We start from the raw sequence: 21,871 nt of genomic DNA, 5'->3' as shown, positions 1-21,871 counted from the left end.
GCACGTGGAGGGGCGCCTGGCACTGAGGACCACGGGGCGACAGGCTGCGGGAGGCTGGAGTGTGTGTGCCCGCCCCGCTTGGGTCCCCGAGGACAGCTGTGCGGGCTCAGCGAGGCCGGGGCTCAGGGGAGGAGCCCGTCTTTGCAGCCTGCCCGTGCCCGAGGGACTCTTACACCCAGGGCCCCCACCGGCCGCGTTTCCCCCTTCGGCCGAAGAAGGGGGGTCGTGGTGGTCGGGAACCAGGCTGGGCCCGAGCTCAGACCTGCCCCGCTGCTGATGGGGCCGCGTGCGCCCCCGGATGCGCTTCTCAGTGACCCCTTCCCCCCACCCTGCCTATGCCCCCTTGGCTCACCTGTGAAATGTGCTGCCGTGTGATCGGGTGAGATCCCCAGAGTCTCCTGGCTCCCAGTAGGCCCTGGTTTCCATGTGGGTTCCGGCCTTTCTGTGAAATGGGTGGTGGTCTTCCTGGCAGCCAGATTCTGGGGGGAGGGCGCCTTCCTTCCCTGCCTCCTGTCGGGTCTCCTCTTCCGTTAAGGGATCTTCCCGGGCGCCCCCAGCTCCTCCTCCAGCCCCCACAGGATCTTTGGAGCTTCCAGCTCCACATTTACTGAGCACCTACTGCCCGTGCCTGGCTGGCCCTCAGTGCGAGGGAAGGACGGGTGAGGCCTGGCGACTGCTTCCGGGAGCTCAGAGTCTGGGGGGGGGGGGGCGACGCCGAGGGGAGCAGCGGTCACCTGGAAGGGGAAGTTAGAGGAACCCAGAGCCACTGCCTTCAAGGCTGTAGGGAGGCAGGGTGGTGGGTGGTGGGTGGCTTGGTCTGGGGTGCAGAGGTGTCACGGAAGGGGGTTGGAGAGAACGTGATGTCCTGGATTTGGCTTCAGAAGGCTCTGTCTTGGGGGCGCCTGGGTGGCTCAGGCCGGTTAAGCTTCTGACTTCGGCTCAGGTCATGATCTCATAGTCCGTGAGTTCGAGCCCCGCGTTGGGCTCTATGCCCACAGCTCAGAGCCTGGAGCCTGCTTCTGATGCTGTGTCTCCCTCTCTCTCTGCCCCTCCCCTACTTGTGTTCTGTTTCTCTCTCTGTGTCTCAAAAAATAAATAAACATTTGAAAACAGAATTAAAAAAAAAAAAGAAGGTTCTGCCTCGGCCTCAGTGCTGGGAGTGGATTGGAGGCAGACGCAGTCACCCCAGCAGGGAACCGATCAGGCCTGGCCCGGGTAGGGTAGGGGGTGGTATGGGGGAGGGGACAGAAGCTCCCAGCTCCAGGGTGTGGGGGAGGCGGGGTGATGAGGAGGGTGCCCTGATGTCAGGCTTGGGCAGTGGTGTAGACGGTGGGGCTCGTCCACATCCCCCCGTGGGGCTCAAGGTCTGCCGTTGGCGGTGGCCCAGGGAAGCCCCGGCTCGCCCAGCGGTCTGTCCAGAATCTGCCCTGCACCGGAGTTGTGGGACGTTTCGGCCCCACCCGGTTGTGTTCTGTGTCTGGCTTTGAGCTTCCTGCCTTTTTTCCGGTCTCTGTGTGGCTGACCACATCGGTGTCCAGGCTGGACTTGGGGGCGGGGGGGCTGGCCCCGGCCTCGCCGTGCCAAACTCTGCGGCCTCTCGTGCGGCCAGGGCCTCGGCAAGAGACCCCTTCCACGAGCACCGGCCTTCATCCTGGACTCCCCTTCCTTGATGATGACGTTCTCTCGTCTGCTAACAGCTCTGCCTTCGCCAGCGCGATTGATCAGGTCGTAAACAGGTGAATCCAGCTCCCTGGGGAAGCACAGATCCCAGCGCGTGCGATTCACCTGCAGGTGACACGACGGCCTTCGCGGAGACCCAGCAAGACGGCCGCAAACCCAAAATCGTGGCGCGTGTTGTTTTTAAGTGGTTTTTGCCTGTGGGAAGAGTGTTTTTTCTTAAAAAGTTCCGCTTTTCATGGATCTCTTCGAGACCGCTTTATTGCTATTGATTCAGTGAAGCTTTAATCAGGAAACAGGCTCGCGGTGGGCTCTGTGGACAGTAACCTCCCAGCCTCGCTGGTTCGTTCAGTGGGGGAGAATTTGCCGTGGCTCGGTGGCCGCACGGGAGCAGCTGTCTGATGTCTCGAGCTCGAGGCCCGCGTTCGGGCAGGGCCGGACCCCAGGACTTGGGGGCTGTCAGAGGGTGGGGCATCACTGTTTCACACTGGGTGGGACTCAGAGACCCAGGACGGTCTCCCTGCCCCTCACCCCCTTCCTCTGCAGTGAGGGCCCCCAGGCTCTAACGGGGGGCAGCACGTAGCGTGGCATGACATTGGCATGGCTGTCAGGAGAGGGGGGATGGTGTTTGTCTAAGGTGTCCCTTGAGGGATATCCGGGCCTCCCAGGATGGCACTGTGGGTAGGGACCCCGGACGGTCACGGCCTGTCCACGAGAGGTTTCTCCCCTCCGCGGGCCCCGGCGTGGATGGCACCAGACACACACGTACGTACGTACAGAAGGCTTGCTGGTCTGCCTGCCAGCCGGAGGGCACTGTGCAGTTACCTGTGCATCCCCGGGACGTCCCCGGGGCGTCCCCGAGGAGCCGGGGCTGTTGCCTTAGTCCCCACGTGGCAACCTGCTTTTGTCCCTGCTGTGTCTGCCCCACGTGGCTTCCCGTTCACATTAGTTCATCCGTTCCAAGGTAGGTATTTTCTTCGTGTTCTGACGTCCCCGAAATGAGCGTGGGCCTGGGAGCCTTGTGAGGAGGGCCGTGGCCGGCACTGAGGTCCGCGCGGTTGTGTGTGTGTGTGTGTGTGTGTGTGTGTGTGTGTGTGTGTGTGTGCAGGGAGGGCATCTTTAGTCAGCAGGGAATGAACGTTGAGACAAACAGCCCCAAACACCGACTTCTAGAGAACCCGGTCAAGGAAGTAATTGACCTGGCAGCACTGTTTCCGAATGGCCTTCCCCGATTCCTCCGTGTTGACAAAATCATCACGGAGACAGCGGTGTGTGCAGTTCTGGGAGCCTTGCAGGGTCGGGGTGGGGCCGGGAGGGAGGGCCTGGGTGGGTGTCCCCCGGGGGATGGGGAGTGTGGGGGACGGAGCCCACTCTGCACCCAGCCTCTGGGTCCTGGGGGGTGACGGGGAGGATTCCTTTTGTCTTCAGGCCTCTCTCTGCGCAGCCTTGAGTCCTGGAGCCTCTGCCCCCCAGGTGCCCAGGAGGGTCAGAGAGTGGGCACAGTTGAGCTGGGGGTGCCCACATGGTCTGCCTGCGCCCCCTGTCCTCTGGCACTGGGCTGTCATGTTTTGCCACACCTTAGCCCAGCCTTTGAGTTCCATGAGGCCACCGGAGTGGGGACACGGGTGGCTGGGGGCCATCAGGACGGGTGTCCCAGGACCGGGTTGTCGGGAGGCTGGGGGATGAGTAGCCAGGGGCAGGGGCGGGTCCTTGGGGCGGCACCCCTTTCCTGTCCCAGGGGTGGGTGCGGAGCCAGGGGCGGCCGCCTCTGACGACCCGAGGCCGCCCTTCCGCCTCCTTCAGACTCATCGATCCGAGCGTGTTTTCCTGGACGGGTTTCAGCGGCTGTTCCCAGAGCAGCTTGTTAAGGCTCGTCCTTGCTTCTCAGCGAGCAAGGTGCCGCTGGCTGAGCAGTGCTCCAGACCAGCCATCCTGGGGGTCGGCCGTGGGACGTGCATCCCCGAAGCTCCCCTCCGGGAACCGGAGGTCAGGTAGCCGGCCCTCAGCTTGCCTTTCTGGCTGGTCTCCTCTCAAGGCAGCCGTTTGGCTCTGGGGCCAGAAGCGGGGGCAGCTGTTGAGGACCCCCGGGCAATAAAGGTAGCTTATTGCCCTGCCTGAGTGTGGGGTCCGGGGAAGGAAGGAGCTGGGCGCCGGGCCACACGTGTCCTCGGTGCCTCCTCTCCCAGATCTCCTGAGGTCCAGCCAGAGCGGAGAGGGGGTTCCGGACCCTTGGGGTGGGGTCCGCAGCCCCAGACAGCAGCGTTCGGCCACTCTGCTTGTCTTCAGGGGAGCCGTACCCTCCATTAGAGCACCCCGTTTCCTTCCTCTCTGCTGCCCTTGGCTTTTCGGCCACAGACTGACCCCCAGGCATCTGTGGAGGGTTCCAGATGTGGTCCTGGGCCCGGCCTGCCGGAAAAGCTGTCCCGAGAAGGACAGGGAGGGGCACCCGGTGTGGCTGCTCGGTGTGGATCGGTGGGTGATGGATCGGGACCTTCTGCTTACCTGCCCTCCCTGCGCCGGCATCTGCGGTCCGTCAGCCCTGGATCCCCCCTGGGGTATCCAGCCTCGTGACGGTGACCGCTCCTCCCCTCTGAGCACCTGCCTCCTGCTCCCCCTTCCTTGGGCTCAGGCAGCCCCTCCCCCTCCCATGACCTTCCCTGCCTGGTGTTCCCACAGCTCTGCTCCTACTCAGCCGGCATTGGCCCTGGGGGCTTTCCCTGCCCTGCCCTGGCATGGGGGCCGGGGGCTCTGTTCAGCGCAGCCCGGGAACAGCCCTCTCCCATCTCCCTGGAGTTGGACCCCGTCTCTCTGAATCTGAGGCGCCTTCTTCCTGGGTGCCAGACTCCTTTACTGAACAGAGGGTGTCGCAGAGTCAGGTTGACAAAGCGCCACAGGCCTGGGCCGGCAGAGCATCCCGCGTCGTCAACCGTCTGGAGGGAGGAAAGAGCCTCGCCCTGACTGAGGGGCGCCTCCCTGCACTGCGGCTGTTGGTGTTAGCAGGCTCCCGGCCGAGAGGAAACAGAAGGCACTCTGCTTCCACTTTCTTCTTAGGCTGGTGCTTGGTTTCCTGGCTTGAGGAAGTCGTTGGCAGTGATGCTTCGGGGTTTGGGGTGAAGCTTCCCGAGGGATCCTCCCGGTGGGTCGTCCCTTTGGCCCGAGCTCAGGGCGAGGCTCCCTGCTGGGCGGCTATACGCCCCGGGCCCCTGGGCCACCTTGGCCTTTGCTCAGCGGTTGGAGGCCTCTCCAGGGACCCGGGGAGGCGGGGAAGGGAGCCTCAGTGTCATGGTTAGTGTTTTAGCTGCGAGATCATGAAATTCCCCACGGACCAGAACTTTCTCAGCCCGGCTTGGGCCTGGGAGGGGCAGCTCTGACTTCCCCCGTGCACCAGCGGCAGGCCGTGTCTGTCTGTGGTGGGGTTGGCATCACGAAGCTGGTTTTTGTGTCTGTCCGACTCTTCCTGGAGACAAAGGAGCGGTGAGCAGCGTCCTGCACGAAGGAGCTGAGGGTCTCCCGGAGACCGGGGCCCCAGGGCTTGCCAGCTCTTCCCGGCACGTGTGTCCTGGGGCGGCCCCTCAGCCTGGAGGCCTTACAAGGACAGAAATCTCTCCTGTCATCTGGTAGAGGCCCCGAGGTGTCGTCGAAGGCCCCAGGGCGCGGTCCCTCCCGGCCTCTCTCAACGCATCATCCAGTCTCTGCCTCTGTCTTGCCTTCACTCTGTGTGTCCCCACCAGGCTTCCGACCTGTGGGGCCTGCCTTTCTGTCCCCGTGCTCTGGCCCGCCCCCGGACGCCCCTGTGGTCTGCAGCTGGTGGGCCGCAAGATTCCCCCCCACCCGGAGCCGCTCCACTGCTCTCTCACTTCCCTTGGCCGCCCCCTCCCCGCCCCCTTCGCCCGAAAATAACCCCGGGGTGGGCGGGCACCTTGCAGGCCCAGCCTAGGAGCCTCGGTTTAACCGTCTCTTCCCGTGGGGGGTGGGCAGAGGCTCGCACTTTCCTACTCGGTGCCCTCGTGCCTGGCACCGTGCAGGGCCGGGCAGCCGTTTGAGTGATGCAGGGGTGAATCATGAATGAACGAAGCAGGGAAAAGGTGGGTGGCCTGCCCGGGGCTTCCCAGGGCCCTCGTCCGTGGAGCCCGCCGGTGCCTGTCTGTGCCCAAGGCCGTTGGGCTGTGACCGTCCCCTGCGGCGGCCCTGCCTCCACGCGCCCCGTAGCGGACAGGGGCTCAGCTGTGGGAATGGCCCGGGAGGGACAGAGCCAGTTACTGTCACGTAAATGTGATCTCGAAACCCTGGAAACACCCGGAATGCCCGACGGGAGGCATCGCTGGAGTGTGTGGCCCGCGTCCGGGGAGATTCCCAAACACCAGGCCCACGTGTCACACTGCCAGGGAGGAAATGCCAGGGCCCAGAGCTGTGTGCTGCTCCCAGCAGTGAATTTTGTAACAGCAAAAGATGCAGAGTCAAGAGGCTGGACGACAGAAAGCCCTCGCGCGGTCGGTGGTGCTTTGGGGCCGGAGCTCACGTGGGGTTTCGTTTTATTCCAGACTTCCGCCTCACGGAGGAGAGGCTGTTCCTATCTGGGGAGAAAAGACCGGCACCCTGAGCAGGTGGGGCCAGGCCTGGGCTGGAGCTCGGCTGCCTACAGCTGAAATACCAGCTCTGGCCAGCTTCCCTCTGCTGGGACAGCTGGGGGCGTGCCCGCCCCGCCCACCCCCTGCCCTGCTGGCCTCTGCCCCCAGGCCCCTGCAGCCTCCCCCCCCCCCCCCCCCCCCCCCCCCCCCCCCCCCCCCCCCCCCCCCCCCCCCCCCCCGCCCGCCGGCTCCCACCGGCTGGGGGGCAGGCTGAGGGTGGAGGGCGAGTCCACAGCTGCGAACATTCCTGACCCCAGTTCAGGGGAGAGGGCCCAGCTGCTCCTGGCAGACAATGGAGCTCCTTCCCCCCCTCCCCACCCCCTGCCGTGCCCCCTGTGCGTGCCCCCTCGGTGCTCTGCCCTGGGGCTGGCGCTGGTGCGGCTGGAATTTCCAGTGTGGAGAAGGTTAGGCGGCTGCAGGGTTCACAAGAAAGCACTTCTCCCAAAGCCAGCCCAGAGTGCAGGGTCTTTTTAAGAAATCCTAAAAGTAACACGCAGTCGTGGGAAACGTGACAGGAGGCCACTCAGGAAAGTTCCCCGGACTCCCGCCCCGGGCAGGCCTGTGTCACTGACTTCGAGGCCCCCAGACCCACAGTGGCCATCAGAGGCTGTTTTTGTGGCTCCTGAGAGAGCCAGAGACCCTCCCGCAGGGGTGGCGGCTTTGGGGGGACCGGGAGGGCGGGGGGGGGGGCGGGTGCGGCCCCCAGATGCATCCACGCAGGGGTCCTATGCTAGGGGGACCTGGCGAGCCATCCAGTTCCCGAGGTCTCCCAACCGGTTTCTTTTTTGTAGTGAAATTAGCATGAAGCCCGCTGTCTCAGGCGCTTTTTGGGGCACAGTCCAGTGACAGGTTGTTCACAGTGTTGCACAGCCATCGCCTCCACCCGACTCCAGAATCGTGTTCACCTTGTAAAACCGAGGCCACCCAACACACAAGCCTGCACTCCCCGCTTCCTGCGGCCCTGACCCCACCGCTCTTTCTAATTTGTTTTTAATTTTTATTTTTTTTAATGTTCTATTTATTTTTGAGATAGAAAGAGACAGAGCATGAGCAGGGGAGGGGCAGAGAGAGAGAGGGAGACGCGGAATCCGAATCGGGCTCCGGGCTCCGAGCCGTCAGCACAGAGCCCGACGCGGGGCTCGAACTCCTGGAACGGTGAGATCATGACCTGAGCCGAAGTCGGCCACCTGACCGCCTGGGCCCCCCTGGCAGGCGCCCCTCCACTGTTCTTCTGTTTCTATGAATGTGGCTTTTCTGGGGCCTCACGGGAGCAGACCCCGTATCCTTGTCCTTTTACCTCTGGCCGTTTCCATCGCGTCCATCCACATTGTAGCTTGTGTCAGGATCTCCTTCCTTTTTATTCTTATTTTTATTTCTCGTCTGAGAAAGAGAGAAAGAGAGGGAGAGAGAGTCGCAAGCAGGCTCTACGCTCAGCGCGGAGCCCGATGCGGGGCTCGATCCCATGACCCTGGGATCACGTCCTGAGCCGAGATCACGAGTCGGCCGCTCAACCGACTGAGCCGCCCGGGCGCCCCAGGATCTCCTTCGTTTTGAAGGCCGGGTGCTGTTCCGTGGTGCGGCTGGCCCCCGTTTTGCTGGCCCGTCGCCCGTCGGTGGGCGGATGGCTTCCGCCTTCTGGCCACCGCGAACACGGCCGTGCGCGTCCTTTGGGCCTCCGCGTTCGGTTCTTCGGAGAACGACCAGAGGTGGGATCGCGGGTCACGGGGCAACTCTGTTTTTAACGTTTTCTGGAGCTGCCGAACCGCTTTCCACAGCAGTTGTTGCCTACGCTTGTTAGTTTCCGTTTTGTAGCGTCCACCTAGTGGGAGTGAGCTGGGGTCTGGTTCCCTCCCCTGTCAAAGCTGCAGACCGCCCCCGCCCCCCGCCGGCTCTGCCTCCCCGAGCCCCAGGGGCTGCGGTCAGGCTCACTGGGTGGGGAAACCGAGGCTTTGAGCGGGGCAGAGACGTGTCCGCCGTCCCCAGCGAGCCGTGCGCCTCCAGTGCCCTGCCCGCACTGGCTGATGGGGCGGCCGCGACGGGTCCGGGGAGACGACGCCCTGCCCCCGTGTGCCCTCTCCCCAGTGGCTGCAGTTCCTCTTGGAGGTCAGCGGCTGGTCTCCGTGAGCCCGTGAATGGGCAGCGGTCACGTGGGAACGGAAATGTCTTCCGCACGTGAATGGGGGGAGAAGTGACTTGGGAAGCCGCCTCTGAGACTTTGTGTCTAAAGGAAGGGCGTCCCTTGTGTGAGGGAGGCTGGGGGGTGGAGAGGAGGTGGGGGCGCCTGGTGTCAGCATCAGGAGTTGGACCCTCTCCCCGGCTTCTTCACGGAGGGGTGGCTCCCTGCGGGGCCCCTAATCTGGGCCATCAAGGCCGCGGGAACACGCGGGGCGTGGGTGTTTGATCGAGGGAAGGATTGTGTCCCTAAGGGACCAGGGCTCCCGACGGGCAGAGGAGACCCCACTGGAGGGTATTCAGAGGAGGGGGCCTCAGCGCCGCCCCCGTGGGGACGTCCCCGGCCTCCCACCCCGGGCCTGGCGGAGCCTCCTGCTTCCGGGGCAGGCGTCTGTTGGGGTGGCAGGACGCAGTGCCCCCTTCCCCATCCCCCCTCCCCAGGCCGAGCTTGCGTGTCTGGTGCAGAAATGAAGCGCGTCTCGAAACAGAAAAAACCGTGTTTACGTCGGAGCCTCCACCTGCTGGGACTTAGAAACATTTCCCCGAGTCCTCGTCCACCTGCAGACGTATTTGTGCCTGGTTTTGTTAGTCTTGACACAGACGCACCCACACCTGCACACACCCCCTGGTGCTCCCCGCCTGGCTGCACGTCCCACACAGGGGGGCTGTGGGGTCAGTGGCAGTGACGGGGGCACAGTAAGCGGTCAGCGGCCACTACAGCCTGACCTTCTGTTCCCAGACGAGGGCTGAGCCCCTCCCCCCAGAGCCTTCGGGGCCACTCTGAGCACCTGCTATGGGCTGCTGGGCGCTTGGGGTCCTTTCTGACATCTGGGGAGAGGTGGGTTTTTAAAAATTTTGGTTCAGTGTTTATTTAATTTTGAGACGGAGAGACAGGGCCCGAGTGGGGGAGGGGCAGAGAGAGGGAGACCCAGGATCTGAAGCGGGCTCCAGGCTCCGAGCTGTCAGCACAGAGCCGGACGCGGGGCTCGAACTCGTGAACCACGAGATCATGACCTGAGCCAGGCGCCCTGGGGAGAGATGGCTCTTGGAAGGGCTTGTGGCACTTGCAGAGCGGGAGGCAGCCCAGAGAGGCCTGTCCCCAGTTTGGGCTCCTCGTAGACACCCACGGTGTCCCCCCCACGGTGACAGAGCTGACTCAGCAGCCTTGACTCTGCGTGGGGGGATGGGTGGACGGACGGGCTGTGTGTGTGTGTCTCTGGGGGAAAGTGGCAGTCCCTGGGGCTCCCCTCTCGTCTCTGACCCCCCCCCCCCCGGGAGCTGTGGGGTCATAAGCGGACAGGACACTTTGCCCTTCTCGAGATGACGTGTGCCCACTGGAGGAGGGATTCTCCACGAGCAACCGCGTGCTGCGTTGAGGGATGCTTCCTGCAGCACGCCTGGCATGGTCAAGGACGACGTTTTGTGTCCCTCTGTGCTCGTGGCGGCCGGACCTCAAAGGTGCTTCGTGTGATGCACTGGGTTGCCGTGGGTGGGAGGTCACGTCCACGACCGGGCTGTAATGGGCAAGCGTGAGGGGCTCTTAGCTGCCCCCAGGTGGGCTGCGGCCCCTGGGTGAGAGGGTGGCTTTCACAGCGGGGGGGCATCAAGGGGTGAGTTTTGGGGTGCTCAAGCTGGGCGCCCTCCCATAGCAACATGGAGGCAACCACTGGATGGGGGGCCTGGGGCCCCCGAGAAGTGCACTCGGCCTGGAGCTAGGGTCCTGGGGGCGGGAGGTCCCCGGGAGGGTGAGGCAGCAGGAAGGCTCCGATTTGAACCCACATCTGTCTGCCTGAGAGTTGGCTGGGTCTGCCTGGGCCCCACACCTCGATTCAGCGGTGTCCGGGGCTGGACCGGGCACCGCGATGTTCAGAGGGAGGTGGCAGGGAGGAGGGTCTGCGGCCCACCTGGCTGAGAGCCTTTTTGGGGCCCTTGTCCCCAAAGAGCCCTGAGTCACAGCCGGAGGACGTGTCAGTGTGCCAGCCGAGCGGGGCCGTGGGGGGCCCCGCGGGCAGCGTGAGTGACAGAGGGCTGGGCGACAGCTAGAAGAAATGGGGATTCTTGCCTTAGGTTTTCCTCAAAGCCCACTTCATCCGTCCACCCACGCCTCCCTCCACCGCACAGCCCTTCGCCAAGGACCCGAGGGCTCTGGCATCTCTGGTCGTGCTGAGGTCACGTAGCAGGTCGTCCAGGGCACAGGGACGGCCTCTGCCCAGCGGGTGGCCCGGGGCTGCTGTGAAAAATGAGTACACGCTGGGGGTTTACAGCCACAGAAACTCCCACTCTGCCAGCTCCAGAGCCCGGGACTCCGAGGTCGGGTCTGGGCCGTGCTCCCTCCGTCCTTCCCACCTCTCCTGGTGCCCCAGATAGATGCCCCTTGGCTCGGGTCAGTGTCCCTCCTGTCTCTGCCCTGTCCTCACACGGCCTCTCCTCTTCTTCCTGTGACTCTGCTGTGTCTCTTATAAAGGACACTCGGGGCGCCTGGGTGGCGCAGTCGGTTAAGCATCCGACTTCAGCCAGGTCACGATCTCGCGGTCCGTGAGTTCGAGCCCCGCGTCGGGCTCTGGGCTGATGGCTCGGAGCCTGGAGCCTGTTTCCGATTCTGTGTCTCCCTCTCTCTCTGCCCCTCCCCCGTTCATGCTCTGTCTCTCTCTGTCCCAAAAATAAATTAAAATGTTAAAAAAAAAAAGAAAAAAAAGACACTTGCCGTTGGATTTAGTGCCTCCCCGACCCAGGAGCATCTCACCTTGAGATCCTTAATTACATCTGCCTGGACCCTTTTGCCAAATAACATCATGTTCACTGATTCTAGAGGTCAGGACACAGGCATGTGTTTTTGGGGGTCGCCGTGCAACCCCCTACACTTGGTAAATAATGTTCTCAAGCCTCAGTCTCCTCATCTGTAAATTGGGGACCATGTCCGTGCTTCACGGCTCACGTTAACATCAGCAGAACTGATTGGCCTAATGGCCCGAGCGGGCTCCCTGGTGTGGGGAACGCGGCTCGTCCCCGGTGGCGGCTGCTGTGGGTATCACCCTCTTTGACAGGGAAGGAAGCCGAGGCTCGGAGAGGTGAAGTGACAGGCCCCGTGTCCAGGCTGGGCTCCTGGCCGTGGGCCTCATGGAGCTCGTCGACTGCCCGGGGAAGGAGGTGAGGCTGCCTGATTGGGTCCGGACCCTGCCCCGTGGGTGACTGCTGCCCCCCATGGTTGGGGCTTTGTGCGCACCCCCAGAGCGGGGAGGGGCTCTCCAGGGGGCGCATCAGCAGGCCCCATCGGGGGCCCTAACTGGGGACATGGTGGGAGGGGTCTGTTTCAGAGAAAGGAGTCCTCAGAGCCCCCTCCCCCCGCACTCCGACTTTCCCCAAGTGCCCACTGTTGTCTCCCACCCCCACCACCCCCCAGAGAAGGGTTGACCATCGGGCAGCCGTCCGGGAAGGGTTTTGGCACTTGGTGGCACACGTGGCTGGCGAGGGGCCTCGTCCTCGGCCCGTCCCCACCATGCCATCCTCCCAGGGAAGGGCGGCGTCTGCCTTGGTTCAGGGCGTGGAGAAGCTTCTTGCCGCCCTCTTGTCTCGGAAGCTGTTTTCCCTCAATGTTTTCAGCACAGCAGGAAGGGATGATGAGATTCGCTTGTTCAGCCGGGGGTGCGATAATCTGGTGCGTGCTGGCCATTAAGGGAGGCGTTTGGCTCTAATTTCCGCGGGCAACAGGAAAACAAAAATAGCGGAGGCCGCTTTTCTAGGAGGAAGAAGACGGGGGGAAAGGGAGGTGGCAGGGGGACAGGCGCCATGTCGCAGAAGGCTTGCGAGCCGGTGGTGGTGGTCTGGGCCAGGCTGCAGGAGAGAGACGAGGGGCCGTGGATTTGGGGTGGGGGGCGGGGGCACCGCTCCAGGCAGCGGCTGAGCTAATCTCTCTGAGCCGGGCCTGCCTGGACCGGCCAGGCAGCGGGAGGGCAGGATTGGAACCCTCCGGCCTTCAGAAGCCGGCTCAGGGAAGACGGTCGGCTGCACGGGGAAATCCTAGAAAAGCAATTTCCTGCTGGCTTTGTAGAAAACCTTTGGTTTGACCCTGACCTTGACGTCTCCGTAACACTGGCCACTCTTTATCCCTCCGGCTCACACAGGCCATTAGCCGGAGCGGCGGGTCTTTGAGGACTGCTGGGAACAGTTTCCATCCAGGTATCGGACGCAAATCACAGATTCTTTTCTCAGACAGCTGGGCCTCGGGACCCCGGGGCAGGGCCTGCCATACAGAAGGCGCCTATTAAGTGTCTGCTCACTAGGTCTGAATGGGCGTCAGCTGCCTACCCGCTCTGCTGAGGCCTCCAAAGTGGTACTTGTCCAGGATTGTTTTCTGCGGGGAGTTGACCCCCGAGCATTGACGAGCAGGTGCGTGAAGATCGGGACAGAGAGGTAGCACCTGGCAGCTGACGCTGGCCCCACGCAGCCCGGCTCTGCCTGCCACCAGCATGCCCCTTGTACTTCCTGACCTTTCAGAACCCGCTTCCCACAGCTCGGGGGCTGCAGACAGACTGGCGTGGCGGTTGGTGGGGAGCCCGGTGCATTGGGTTTCGGGGGCTTAGTTTGTACGGGGGCCTGTTGACTTGCTAGGAGCCGGAGGTCCCCGGGACCAGGCATGTGTGGGAACCAGCCCCGAGAAAAGCCCGAGTTGAGCCCCCCACACGGCAGCCGACCCTCCCTGGTTAGACCTGGGCCCTCTCCCGGCCACCTGTTGGAGAAGGCGGTCCTCACGCCGTCTTTCCACCTCGGAACGGCGTGCGGCCCGTGCCGAGAAGGGAGGCACACAGGACCCATGCCGGGCTCCGCGCAGTGCCTGGCAGGGGCCCCGCGGCTGTTTGTTGCTGGAGAAAGCGGAAATGCCACCTGACGATGTGGCGGCCCGTCTGCGTGTGAGATGCTTAGGGGGCTTGCCACACGGTGAATTGAAAGACGCTGCTGCCTTGTGTCCTTTCTATCCCTCTGGTTGGTGACAGGCTAGCGGCCGTGGGTCAGCGGGCGTGGGTCAGGCCCAGGCCTCGGCCCACCGCCGCTGCACAAAGGGGGTGCCACCCCCACTCCCGGCGGGGAGCCCGGCCTGGCCCCAGTGCCTCCAGCAGCCCGGTGCGTGCGCGGCCCGGGAGGTGGCCTGAGTGGAGGCAGCGCTCCTGTTAAACCGAGCAGAAGTAACCGAGCCCCAGATGCTGCACAGATAAGTCCCCGCTGGGCCTGCACTTTGCCTGCGTGGAGCCGGGACAGTCACCGCGGCTTCGGCCCCGGGCCGGCGAGGGAAGCCTCTCGGGGTTAATGCTAACTAGCCGCACGGGCTGCGCCCCCCATCTGACGTCCCGGGCCTCAGTGTCCCCATCTGAAATGGATGATAAGTGATCTCCGTCCCCAGAGTTGTTGGCACAGTGGACCCACACCGGCTGGCGCGGGGAGGCCCGCGGGCGGTACAGACGTGTGCAGGAGCAAGTGGTCAGGCCAGCCCCAAATTCCACCTGCCTGCTTGTTTTTGGAAGAGATGCTTCGGGAGGTGAGGGCTTCCCCCACGCAGTGGCACCTGCCCAGGGGGCCCCAGATGCCGCTGGAGCCTTCACGGGTCATGGCTGCTGGGGGGAAGCAGGGCCACTTTGGAATGCCAGCCCTCGGGACACCCGCGCATGCTTCATAGTCACGTCTTCTTTCCTTCTTTCACTAGATAGTGAGCCCCCCGTGGGTCATTGACCCAGGTGTTTGGGACCCGCGGGGACACTTGGCCTCCGTTTCTATCCCCACGGGAATGTCTGACTAGCCTGTCACCTCAAGGCCACCTGTTCATGTACCCCAAGGGCCCCGAATTAGAAAGATCCATTCCAGCAAACTGCACCGATTAAATAGTAATGAAGCCATTTTAAAAGGTTTTTGGAGTGAGCACGGCATAAATAAAACAGGAAATTAATTCATTTTCCCATTTTTTATTGATCAAAGACGCATCAGCTGCCAGTCAGGGCGTCTGATCCGCAGGCCTCAGCAGCGTGGCCCCGGGCGGTCGGTGTCACTCCAGAGGGACGGCATGTGATTTGTCATCGTGAGGGGCAGCTTTAGTGTCCCGTGTTGGGACATTTCAGGAACACTCCGCGATGCCCGTGGAAAGTCGAATACGGAGCCCCGCCCCCCGCCCCCCCGCCTGCCTCAGAAAGATGCAGGGATTCTGAAAGGAAATCTGTTGTGTTGATGAGGTTGACACACCCCATCTCCCGCGGGGGCTGTGCTGTCCCGGCTCTCTCCCGCCGTGGGGGGCGTGGGAGACAGTGCCGTGTATCTCCTCGTGGTCCCTCCGTCTTGACTGTGAGCCCAGAGCCTCAGACACACCACCCCCTGGAGGCCTTTGGCCTCCTCCCTCCCTCTCCTCCAACCTCTGGGCTGCAGCTTTGAGCAGTGAGAGGCCAGCAGAGGTGTGGACCAAGGGCCCGGGTCCGTCTGGGGTGTGGGTGCTCCCCAGCTCCAGGAGGGAGGTTGGCCCTGAGTGCAGATCACAGGGCCCTGGGTCGTGGGGGCCAGTCGTCTGCCTCCACTCTCCCCGGGCGTGGCGTCACAGGGGCTCTGGGATCAGGGACTTCAGGATGTCCCGAGGGAGGTGGCCCCAGTGTCAGCTGGTCTCCTGACCCAGCGGGCGAGGCGGTCATGGGGCTTCCCCTGACACAGGCCCTGCAGGAGGAGGTCAGGGGGCACCCGGAGGGGTGTTCTGCGAGCCTCACTTTGTCTGTCTGTGGAATGGGGTAATCACATCCCGCGCCTTCCAGGGCCCCTGCAGGCGTCCAGTGGGTTTGTGCAGGGGGGCACGTCCGGTGCCCGGGTGCCGTGAGCTCCCTCCACGGAAACCCCGTTCAGACCGCACATCCCCGTCCGCAGCCTGCTGAGCAAGAAGCTTTGCCTCTCTGGGCCTCAGTTTCCCCCCGTGCACCTGCCTCTCAGTGCTGAAGTACACAGGCAGCCCCTGAGGGACGTGGGGACGACAGAGTCCCCGGCACTGGGCGTGCGTGGTGGACCTTGGGTGGATGTGAGTTCTGGGGGCAGGGAGAGGCCACGGAGGTGTGAAGGCAGCCCCGCCCGGTGTCTCCTCCGTGTGTGGCAGGCGGTGGCTCCCCGATCAGCAGGTTGGTTTCAAAGCCACCAAAGAGAAGTGGCCATCGTGGGTCACACCGGGGGGGCGCGCGGAGGCCTCGAGGCTCAGATGCGGGGTCTTGGCTCTCACGGTCGACTCTGCCTCTCGTGCCCGGGATCCCCTCGCTGGGGCAGGCCTTCCGGGGGCTGAATGACAGCCGACAGTGGGCAGCAGGCCCTGCGAGGCTGGCGGAGGGCGGCTGGGCACGGAGCCTGGGCGTTCCGGCTAATCTGATCTCAGCCTGACGAGTAGGCGGGACGGAGGGGTTGGGAGTCCGCTGCACAGGCGGCCCGCCTCTTGGCACGGTGGCCATGGCCCTCCCCGTGGGACGGGGTTGGGGGAGCAGCGGGCAGGGCAGTGCCCTAAGCAAACACAGCGGGGGCCTACTCGGCTCTGGGCCGCCTGTCACTTGTCACAGGGCCAGTTGTCCTGGGACAGACCCTTATTGTGGCCGCTAAGCAGGACTTCTGGGGCCGTGCGCTCGCCTCCAGATGCCAGGGAAGCTGTGTCTGGCCGTCCTTCGTCCAGGGCCTGGAGGGCCAAGCAAAGAGAAGAAGGCCACTCGCCCCTGAGGCCACAGGGACACGGCCAGCAGCCGGCCCTTCTCGGGCCTCAGGACAAGGATGGGCAGCTTCCGGCCTGGCACTGGCCGCTGTCTGGACCCTCCCTCACCTGCCGTCGCTCAGCCTGTGGCTGGGATGTGCCGAGACGTTCCCTCCCCGTCTCGCCCTCGGGAGTCTCTTTCCCAGAGTCTGAAGCTGTCTGAGCGAGGGACCGTGAGCTTCTGGCTGTCCAGGCCTCGGCCGCCGCCCCTCCTGGACCCAGGGCGCTGGGGAAGGAGAGGCCGGCCATCGGGCGATTGGACTGGAGCTGCAGAAACAGCAGCTGCCCCCGCTTGGTGGGAAGAGGGAGGGGCCACGAGTCTGGGGACGGGGCCGACCCGCCCTCGCCGCCCCTGTCTGTGGCCGATGAGGGGGGTGGAGTGACTGTGCCCCACTTGCTAAGCGCGCTGGCCAAGAGGAAGCACCGGGACTCACAGACACCCTCTGGAAGGACGTCCCTATCCCGGAGCAGATGTGGGTTCCAGTCTTGGCTTAGGAGCCTCAGTTTCCTCTCCTGAGAAATGGGTGACTGATTGGAGGGTGGGGAGTGAGGGCATCGTGGCAGAGCCGCAGAGCCGGGCGGACATAAGGGGGGGTCTCCGTGAAGGAGGCCCCCTCCTCTCGGTTCTGCCGTGTCCGTCTCTCTGGGGTCAGAACCCGCCTGTGTGCCTCAGTTTTCCCAGGGCCGGCCTTTCGTGGGCCCTGAGCGGCACCGGGCTCGCCGTGGAAGGCTGGGGCCCACGCGGCTGCGGTTGGGGAGGGGCCAGGTGGGCAGACGCTGTGCCCGCAGGGCAAGGGGCGCCCGCCCGTCCTGAGCCCCGAAAGGAAGCCTGGCCTCCCCGGCTGCGATTATGGCGAGGAGCTGTGTAATTAACTCTAAAAATGGGAGGCTGAGGAAATAGAGTGGACGCTTCGGGGAGATTGGCGTCAGGCGATGCTCAGACAGCAGCGGAGCCGGCCGAGGCCGCAGGGTGGGCGGGAGGGTCTGAGACCAGCGGGGACGAGCGGGTGCCAGCTGGGGCGGCGTGTTGGCGGCCACAAACCGGGGGGCTTAGGGCAGTGAAAGTGTATTTTCCCGACCGAGCCGTGGGCCTGGCTCTCTCTTGGGGCCCCTCCCAGCTTCCGTGGTTTTGCTGGCCGTCGCGGTAAAATACAGGATGTACAACATTTACCATTTTAACCATTGATATTTTATTTATTCATTTATTTGTTATTATTATCTTTTTTTTAAGGGAGAGAGCGTGCAAGTGGGGGAGGGGCAGAGAGAGAGAGAGAGAGAGAGCGCGAGAGCACGTGAGGGAGAGAGGCTCCCAAGCAGGCTCCATGCTGACGTGGGGCTTGATCCCACAACCCTGGGATCATGACCTGAGCCGAAATCAAGAGTAGGACACTCAACCGACTGAGTCCCCCAGGTGTCCCCATTTCAGCCATTGTTTTAAATGTTTATTTTTGAGAGAGAGAGAGAGAGCGAGCAGGGAAGGGGCAGAGAGAGAGGGAGACACAGAATCGGAAGCAGGCTCCAGGCTCTGAGCTGTCAGCACAGAGCGCGACGCAGGGCTCGAACTCACGAACCATGAGATCATGACCCTAGTGAAGTTGTTGAATGCTTAACCGACTGAGCCACCCAGACACCCCTTTTCTTTTTCTTTTTCTTTTTCTTTTTTTTTTTATTAATATTTTTATTTATTTTTAAGAGAGAAACAGAGCACAAGTAGGGGAGGGTCAGAGAGAGAGGGAGACACAGAATCGGAAGCAGGCTCCAGGCTCCGAGCCGTCAGCACAGAGCCCGACGCGGGGCTCGAACTCACGAACTGCGAGATCATGACCTGAGCCGAAGTCGGCCGCTCAACCGACTGAGCCCCCCAGGCGCCCCCATTTTAACCATCACGGTGTCACGGTGTCACCTGGCAAGCACCTCTGTCATTTCCAGAACTCGTTCATCACCCCAAGCTACATCCGTCCCCGTGAGACACTGACTCCCTGTCCACCCCGGCCGGCACCACCGTTCTTTCTGTGACTCCCTGTTCTGGGTGCCTCGTGTAAGTGGACTCCTAGTGTCCCTCCGTCCGAGTCTCGATGCTTCAGGAATGGCAGACAAGGCTGTCCACCCCAACAGCTATGGCTATGCAACTTACATGGGTTAGAAAAAAATGAAAAATGTCGTTTCTCAGTCAGATTAACCTCATTTCAAGTGCTCAGGGGGCACATGTGTCTAGTGGCTGCCCTACTGGACGACACATACCTCGAACTTATCCATCCTTCCAGAAGGTTCTGTGGGGGCGTACTCTTGTAGGCTCATGGGGGTGAAAGAGATGTGACCAGTAGCATCAGGTCTGAGCCGGGATGGGGCCTCAGGCCAGAATGTGTTTTGCTGTTGGACGCATCTTGTTCATCCTTTGTCTACTGAAGAAACGGGAGTCCGTGCCGTCTGCAGACCAGGGCGTGTGGGATCCACGATGGTTCATGGACATGGATGCTGGTGCTGAGCTTGGGGAAGGGGGTCTCCTTGTCCTTAGGGGCACTCACATGTTTGGGGGCCCCGGGGTCATGTCTGCGGTTTGCTCTCGCACATTCAGAAAACACCGTACCCCCGCACAGCCGGTGCGTCAGCATCGGCCGTGACCGGTGACCCACCCTGGCCAGGACAGGAGGAGCGGCCCAGGGTGGAGGGCGCCCGGGGTGGGTGCTAGGCCGGGGCGCCGCGTGCCTCGAGGGCATTCTCTGAGCAGCTGGTTCCCCAGGTCGACCGTACCTTCTGATTCTGGCCTGTCCTTCCTTCCATCGGTCCCCGCGTCTGCATTTCCGGGGGGCTGGCGCTGGCCCTGTGGTTCTTGCCCTGGAGCCCCCGGGCCCTTAGTGAATGGTTACTGGTGGGGACGACCGGTCTGAAGTTCCGGGCCCCTTCAGCCCACACGTTGCTGTCCTTGCCTCTGACGTGCCCTTGCTGACTGGACTGGGTCGCACAGCATGGCTCACTCTGTGCCATCACGGTGCACGGCCCAGCCAGGCACGTCCTGTTCGGAAACCGGGCCACAGGAGCCGAAGCCGCTGTCCCTGGTCCTGTAAGCTGGAATCAGTGGACAGAACTCGAACCTGGGGCCAGAACACTCTGGATGGTACTCTCCAGGAGGCCCGGCCCGCAGCCCCCGTGTGTCCTCCACCAGCAGCTTCTCCACAGGGACCGCAGCCGGCCATCCCGTTCACCCCCAGCCCCAAACCTCCAGCCCCCGTCACTTTGCCAGGCCCAGCGTCGCCGGGTCACCGGGTGGAGGAGGTGCCCCAGTGCCGATTGGGAACCCTGGCCCTGTGCGCCCCCAGCCTCCCACCGCAGCTGGCATGTCCACTCCTGGGGTCCGCCACGGACGGCTTCCACGGACCGTTCTGGCCTTTGGTTTCATCACATCTACGATAATTGGGGCGGGCCTGCGCCAGGGAAGACAGGTGTGTGTGCGTGTGCATGTGCGTGCACGCGTGTGTGTATGTGAGGGGCGCACGGGTGCAGGTGCCCGTGTGTTCACGCGCTGGTTTTGCTGATTCGAGACTACATTTGCAGTCGTGATCGTCAGTGCTGGGTCCCCCTGGGCAGGGGGGTGGGACAAAGGGTCAGGCGTGGCCGGGGTGAGCCTGGGGCGCCTGTGACGTCTGGCCCAGTGGGGCAGCGGTGGTGAGGCCCCCCCCCCCCGCCCAGGGCAGGAATGCGCGTCCGGCCGGCAGCCGCTGCCTTTACGCTCTTCTCACAGACCCCGGGGGCTCAGTGCTCTTGCCTTCTCTCCTCTAGTTCCTGTGTTTAAAGAACATCCGCACCTTCCTGAAAGTCTGCCACGATAAATTTGGACTCCGGAACAGCGAGCTGTTTGACCCCTTCGACCTCTTCGATGTCCGAGACTTTGGGAAGGTGAGTGTCCGGGCATGGTGGCCGAGCGCCGGCTCTGTGCGGTGGGGGGGGGGGGGGGGGCCCGACGGGACAGGCCTGCCTCCTCCGGGTCTCGCCGCACCCAGGGTGAGGTCAGGTGTCCGGAATCCGGGAGGGCAGAGGGAAGGCAGGGTGTGGACGAGGACACAGCCGGGGAGTGGAACCCTGGCCCTGCCTCCCTAACCGGGGCACCTGACGTATGCTTGCTCCCCCGAATCTCCACTCTTCACGGGGAAGTCGGGCAGGTGTTACTACCAGCCCGCCCGGGGGTCGCCTGAGATGCTGCAGGGGCACGTTTACTCGTGGAAAGATCCGTGGCGGTTACGCTCAATGCCAGCAGAGCAGCCTGGCTCTAAGCATGTGTTGGGCGAGGAGGGGGTGATGACCCGAACCCCCAGGGTTCCTGGAGGTGATCCTCCAGGCCTGGGCCAAACAGCTCAGAAGTCTCCCCGTGTTCTCAGAAGCGCCCTTTGTCAGCTGTCCCGCAGAAGCCCTGTTGGTGCGGGTGAGAAGGTACCTGGGGCTGGGTAGGTACGAAGGCCGGAGGCTGGCGGGGCGTTTCAGCTCGTTTGTGAGCTGGCTCCCTGGTGAGCCTGCCTTCATGGTGGCCAGAGACGTCACCCGCCATCTGAAAGCACATCCTTTTAAATGGCTGGAGTCGGGACCATGATACCATTTGCTGGATGGAGGCCGAGGGCTTGAGGGAAGGCCTTGTCCTGTGCTGCCTGGAGTCGGGTGGCCCCCTGGCCCCGTGGGCTCTCAGAGGACGGCACCGGGGAGCTCTGCCCTCGGCTGCGCTGGCACGGGCTCTGTGAGACAGTCGCTTCCCGGACTGCCCAGGGAGCCACTTTCCACCTGCTGATGGGAAGTATCGGGAGATGTTTATTGCTTAATCTGTCTGAGGACCATTATCGGGAACTTGGTGTTTGAGGAAACGTTCTGTGAATACATGATTTACGAAACGCAGGGAGAATTTTGTATTTGCAGTTACAAGCGCTGAGAAGTCCTTTCGAAGAGGAACCCTTCCTTGAGACGCGATGAAGTGTCAGATTACTGTCAGTAGCTAGGATTTTCCCATAAGCCACCTGGCCTGATGGTGTCCCCACCCCTTCCCTGGTTCTGAAATTCTCTAAGGAAGAGATCCAGGGACGGCTCAAGAACCCATGTCTGTGTGATCAGCACCTCATAGAGGTTTTCCGTTTCCCCTTGAACAGCTCACTCAATTCCCTGTGCCCCGGGCCGTGTGTGCCCGAGCAGCAACCAAGGCTGGGGTGGGGCCAGGCAGGTTTCCTCTCCTAGAAGTGGGCTTCCCAGTCCGCGGGGCTGCTTTCCAGTGGATTGGATCTCCTCTCCCGTTCTCCTTTCTCCTGGGGAGCGGCAGTGCCCTGGGCTCTGGAAAGGGGCCTCCCGGACATACACCCACACTCTTCACCTGTGTGCACACTCACGCAGAGACACTGCTTTGCACTCACATGCTTTCATACGCACTCGTGCATACACACTCGGGATCACACACACACACACACACACACACACACACACACACACACACACACACACACTCAAGCACACACTCAAGCACACAACCGGTCTTTAAAATAGCCATATGGAGAAAAAGACGGCATAAACCTCGGCCAAGTTCATTTCTTGGCGAATAGTTAAAATGCAAATGACCCAGGCTGCAATTCTGTTTTGCTTTTCATTTGCTACAGCTGAATGCAGTGATGTAAGGCGCGCA

The 21,871-nt window shown here is 62.8% G+C and overlaps 1 protein-coding gene across 8 annotated transcripts in view; it reads left to right on the top strand.

The window, feature by feature from the left end:
• Positions 1–21,871, top strand: part of VAV2 (vav guanine nucleotide exchange factor 2) — a 162,633-nt gene that overhangs the window by 12,670 nt on the left and 128,092 nt on the right. For all 8 annotated transcript variants that reach the window (XR_006295111.1, XM_043566934.1, XM_043566937.1 and 5 more), the window contains exon 2: positions 19,999–20,115. Coding sequence is in view for 7 of the 8 variants with exons in the window: in XM_043566934.1 (XP_043422869.1) it covers positions 19,999–20,115 (117 nt within the window). In the remaining variant the exon portion in view is untranslated. The remainder of the gene's footprint in view (positions 1–19,998; positions 20,116–21,871) is intronic.

This window comes from Prionailurus bengalensis, chromosome D4 (assembly GCF_016509475.1).
Source record: "Prionailurus bengalensis isolate Pbe53 chromosome D4, Fcat_Pben_1.1_paternal_pri, whole genome shotgun sequence".
Classification (NCBI taxonomy): domain Eukaryota; kingdom Metazoa; phylum Chordata; class Mammalia; order Carnivora; family Felidae; genus Prionailurus; species Prionailurus bengalensis.
The sequence above is the reverse complement of the archived record's forward strand: the minus strand, read 5'-3'. Positions and strand labels throughout refer to the sequence as shown.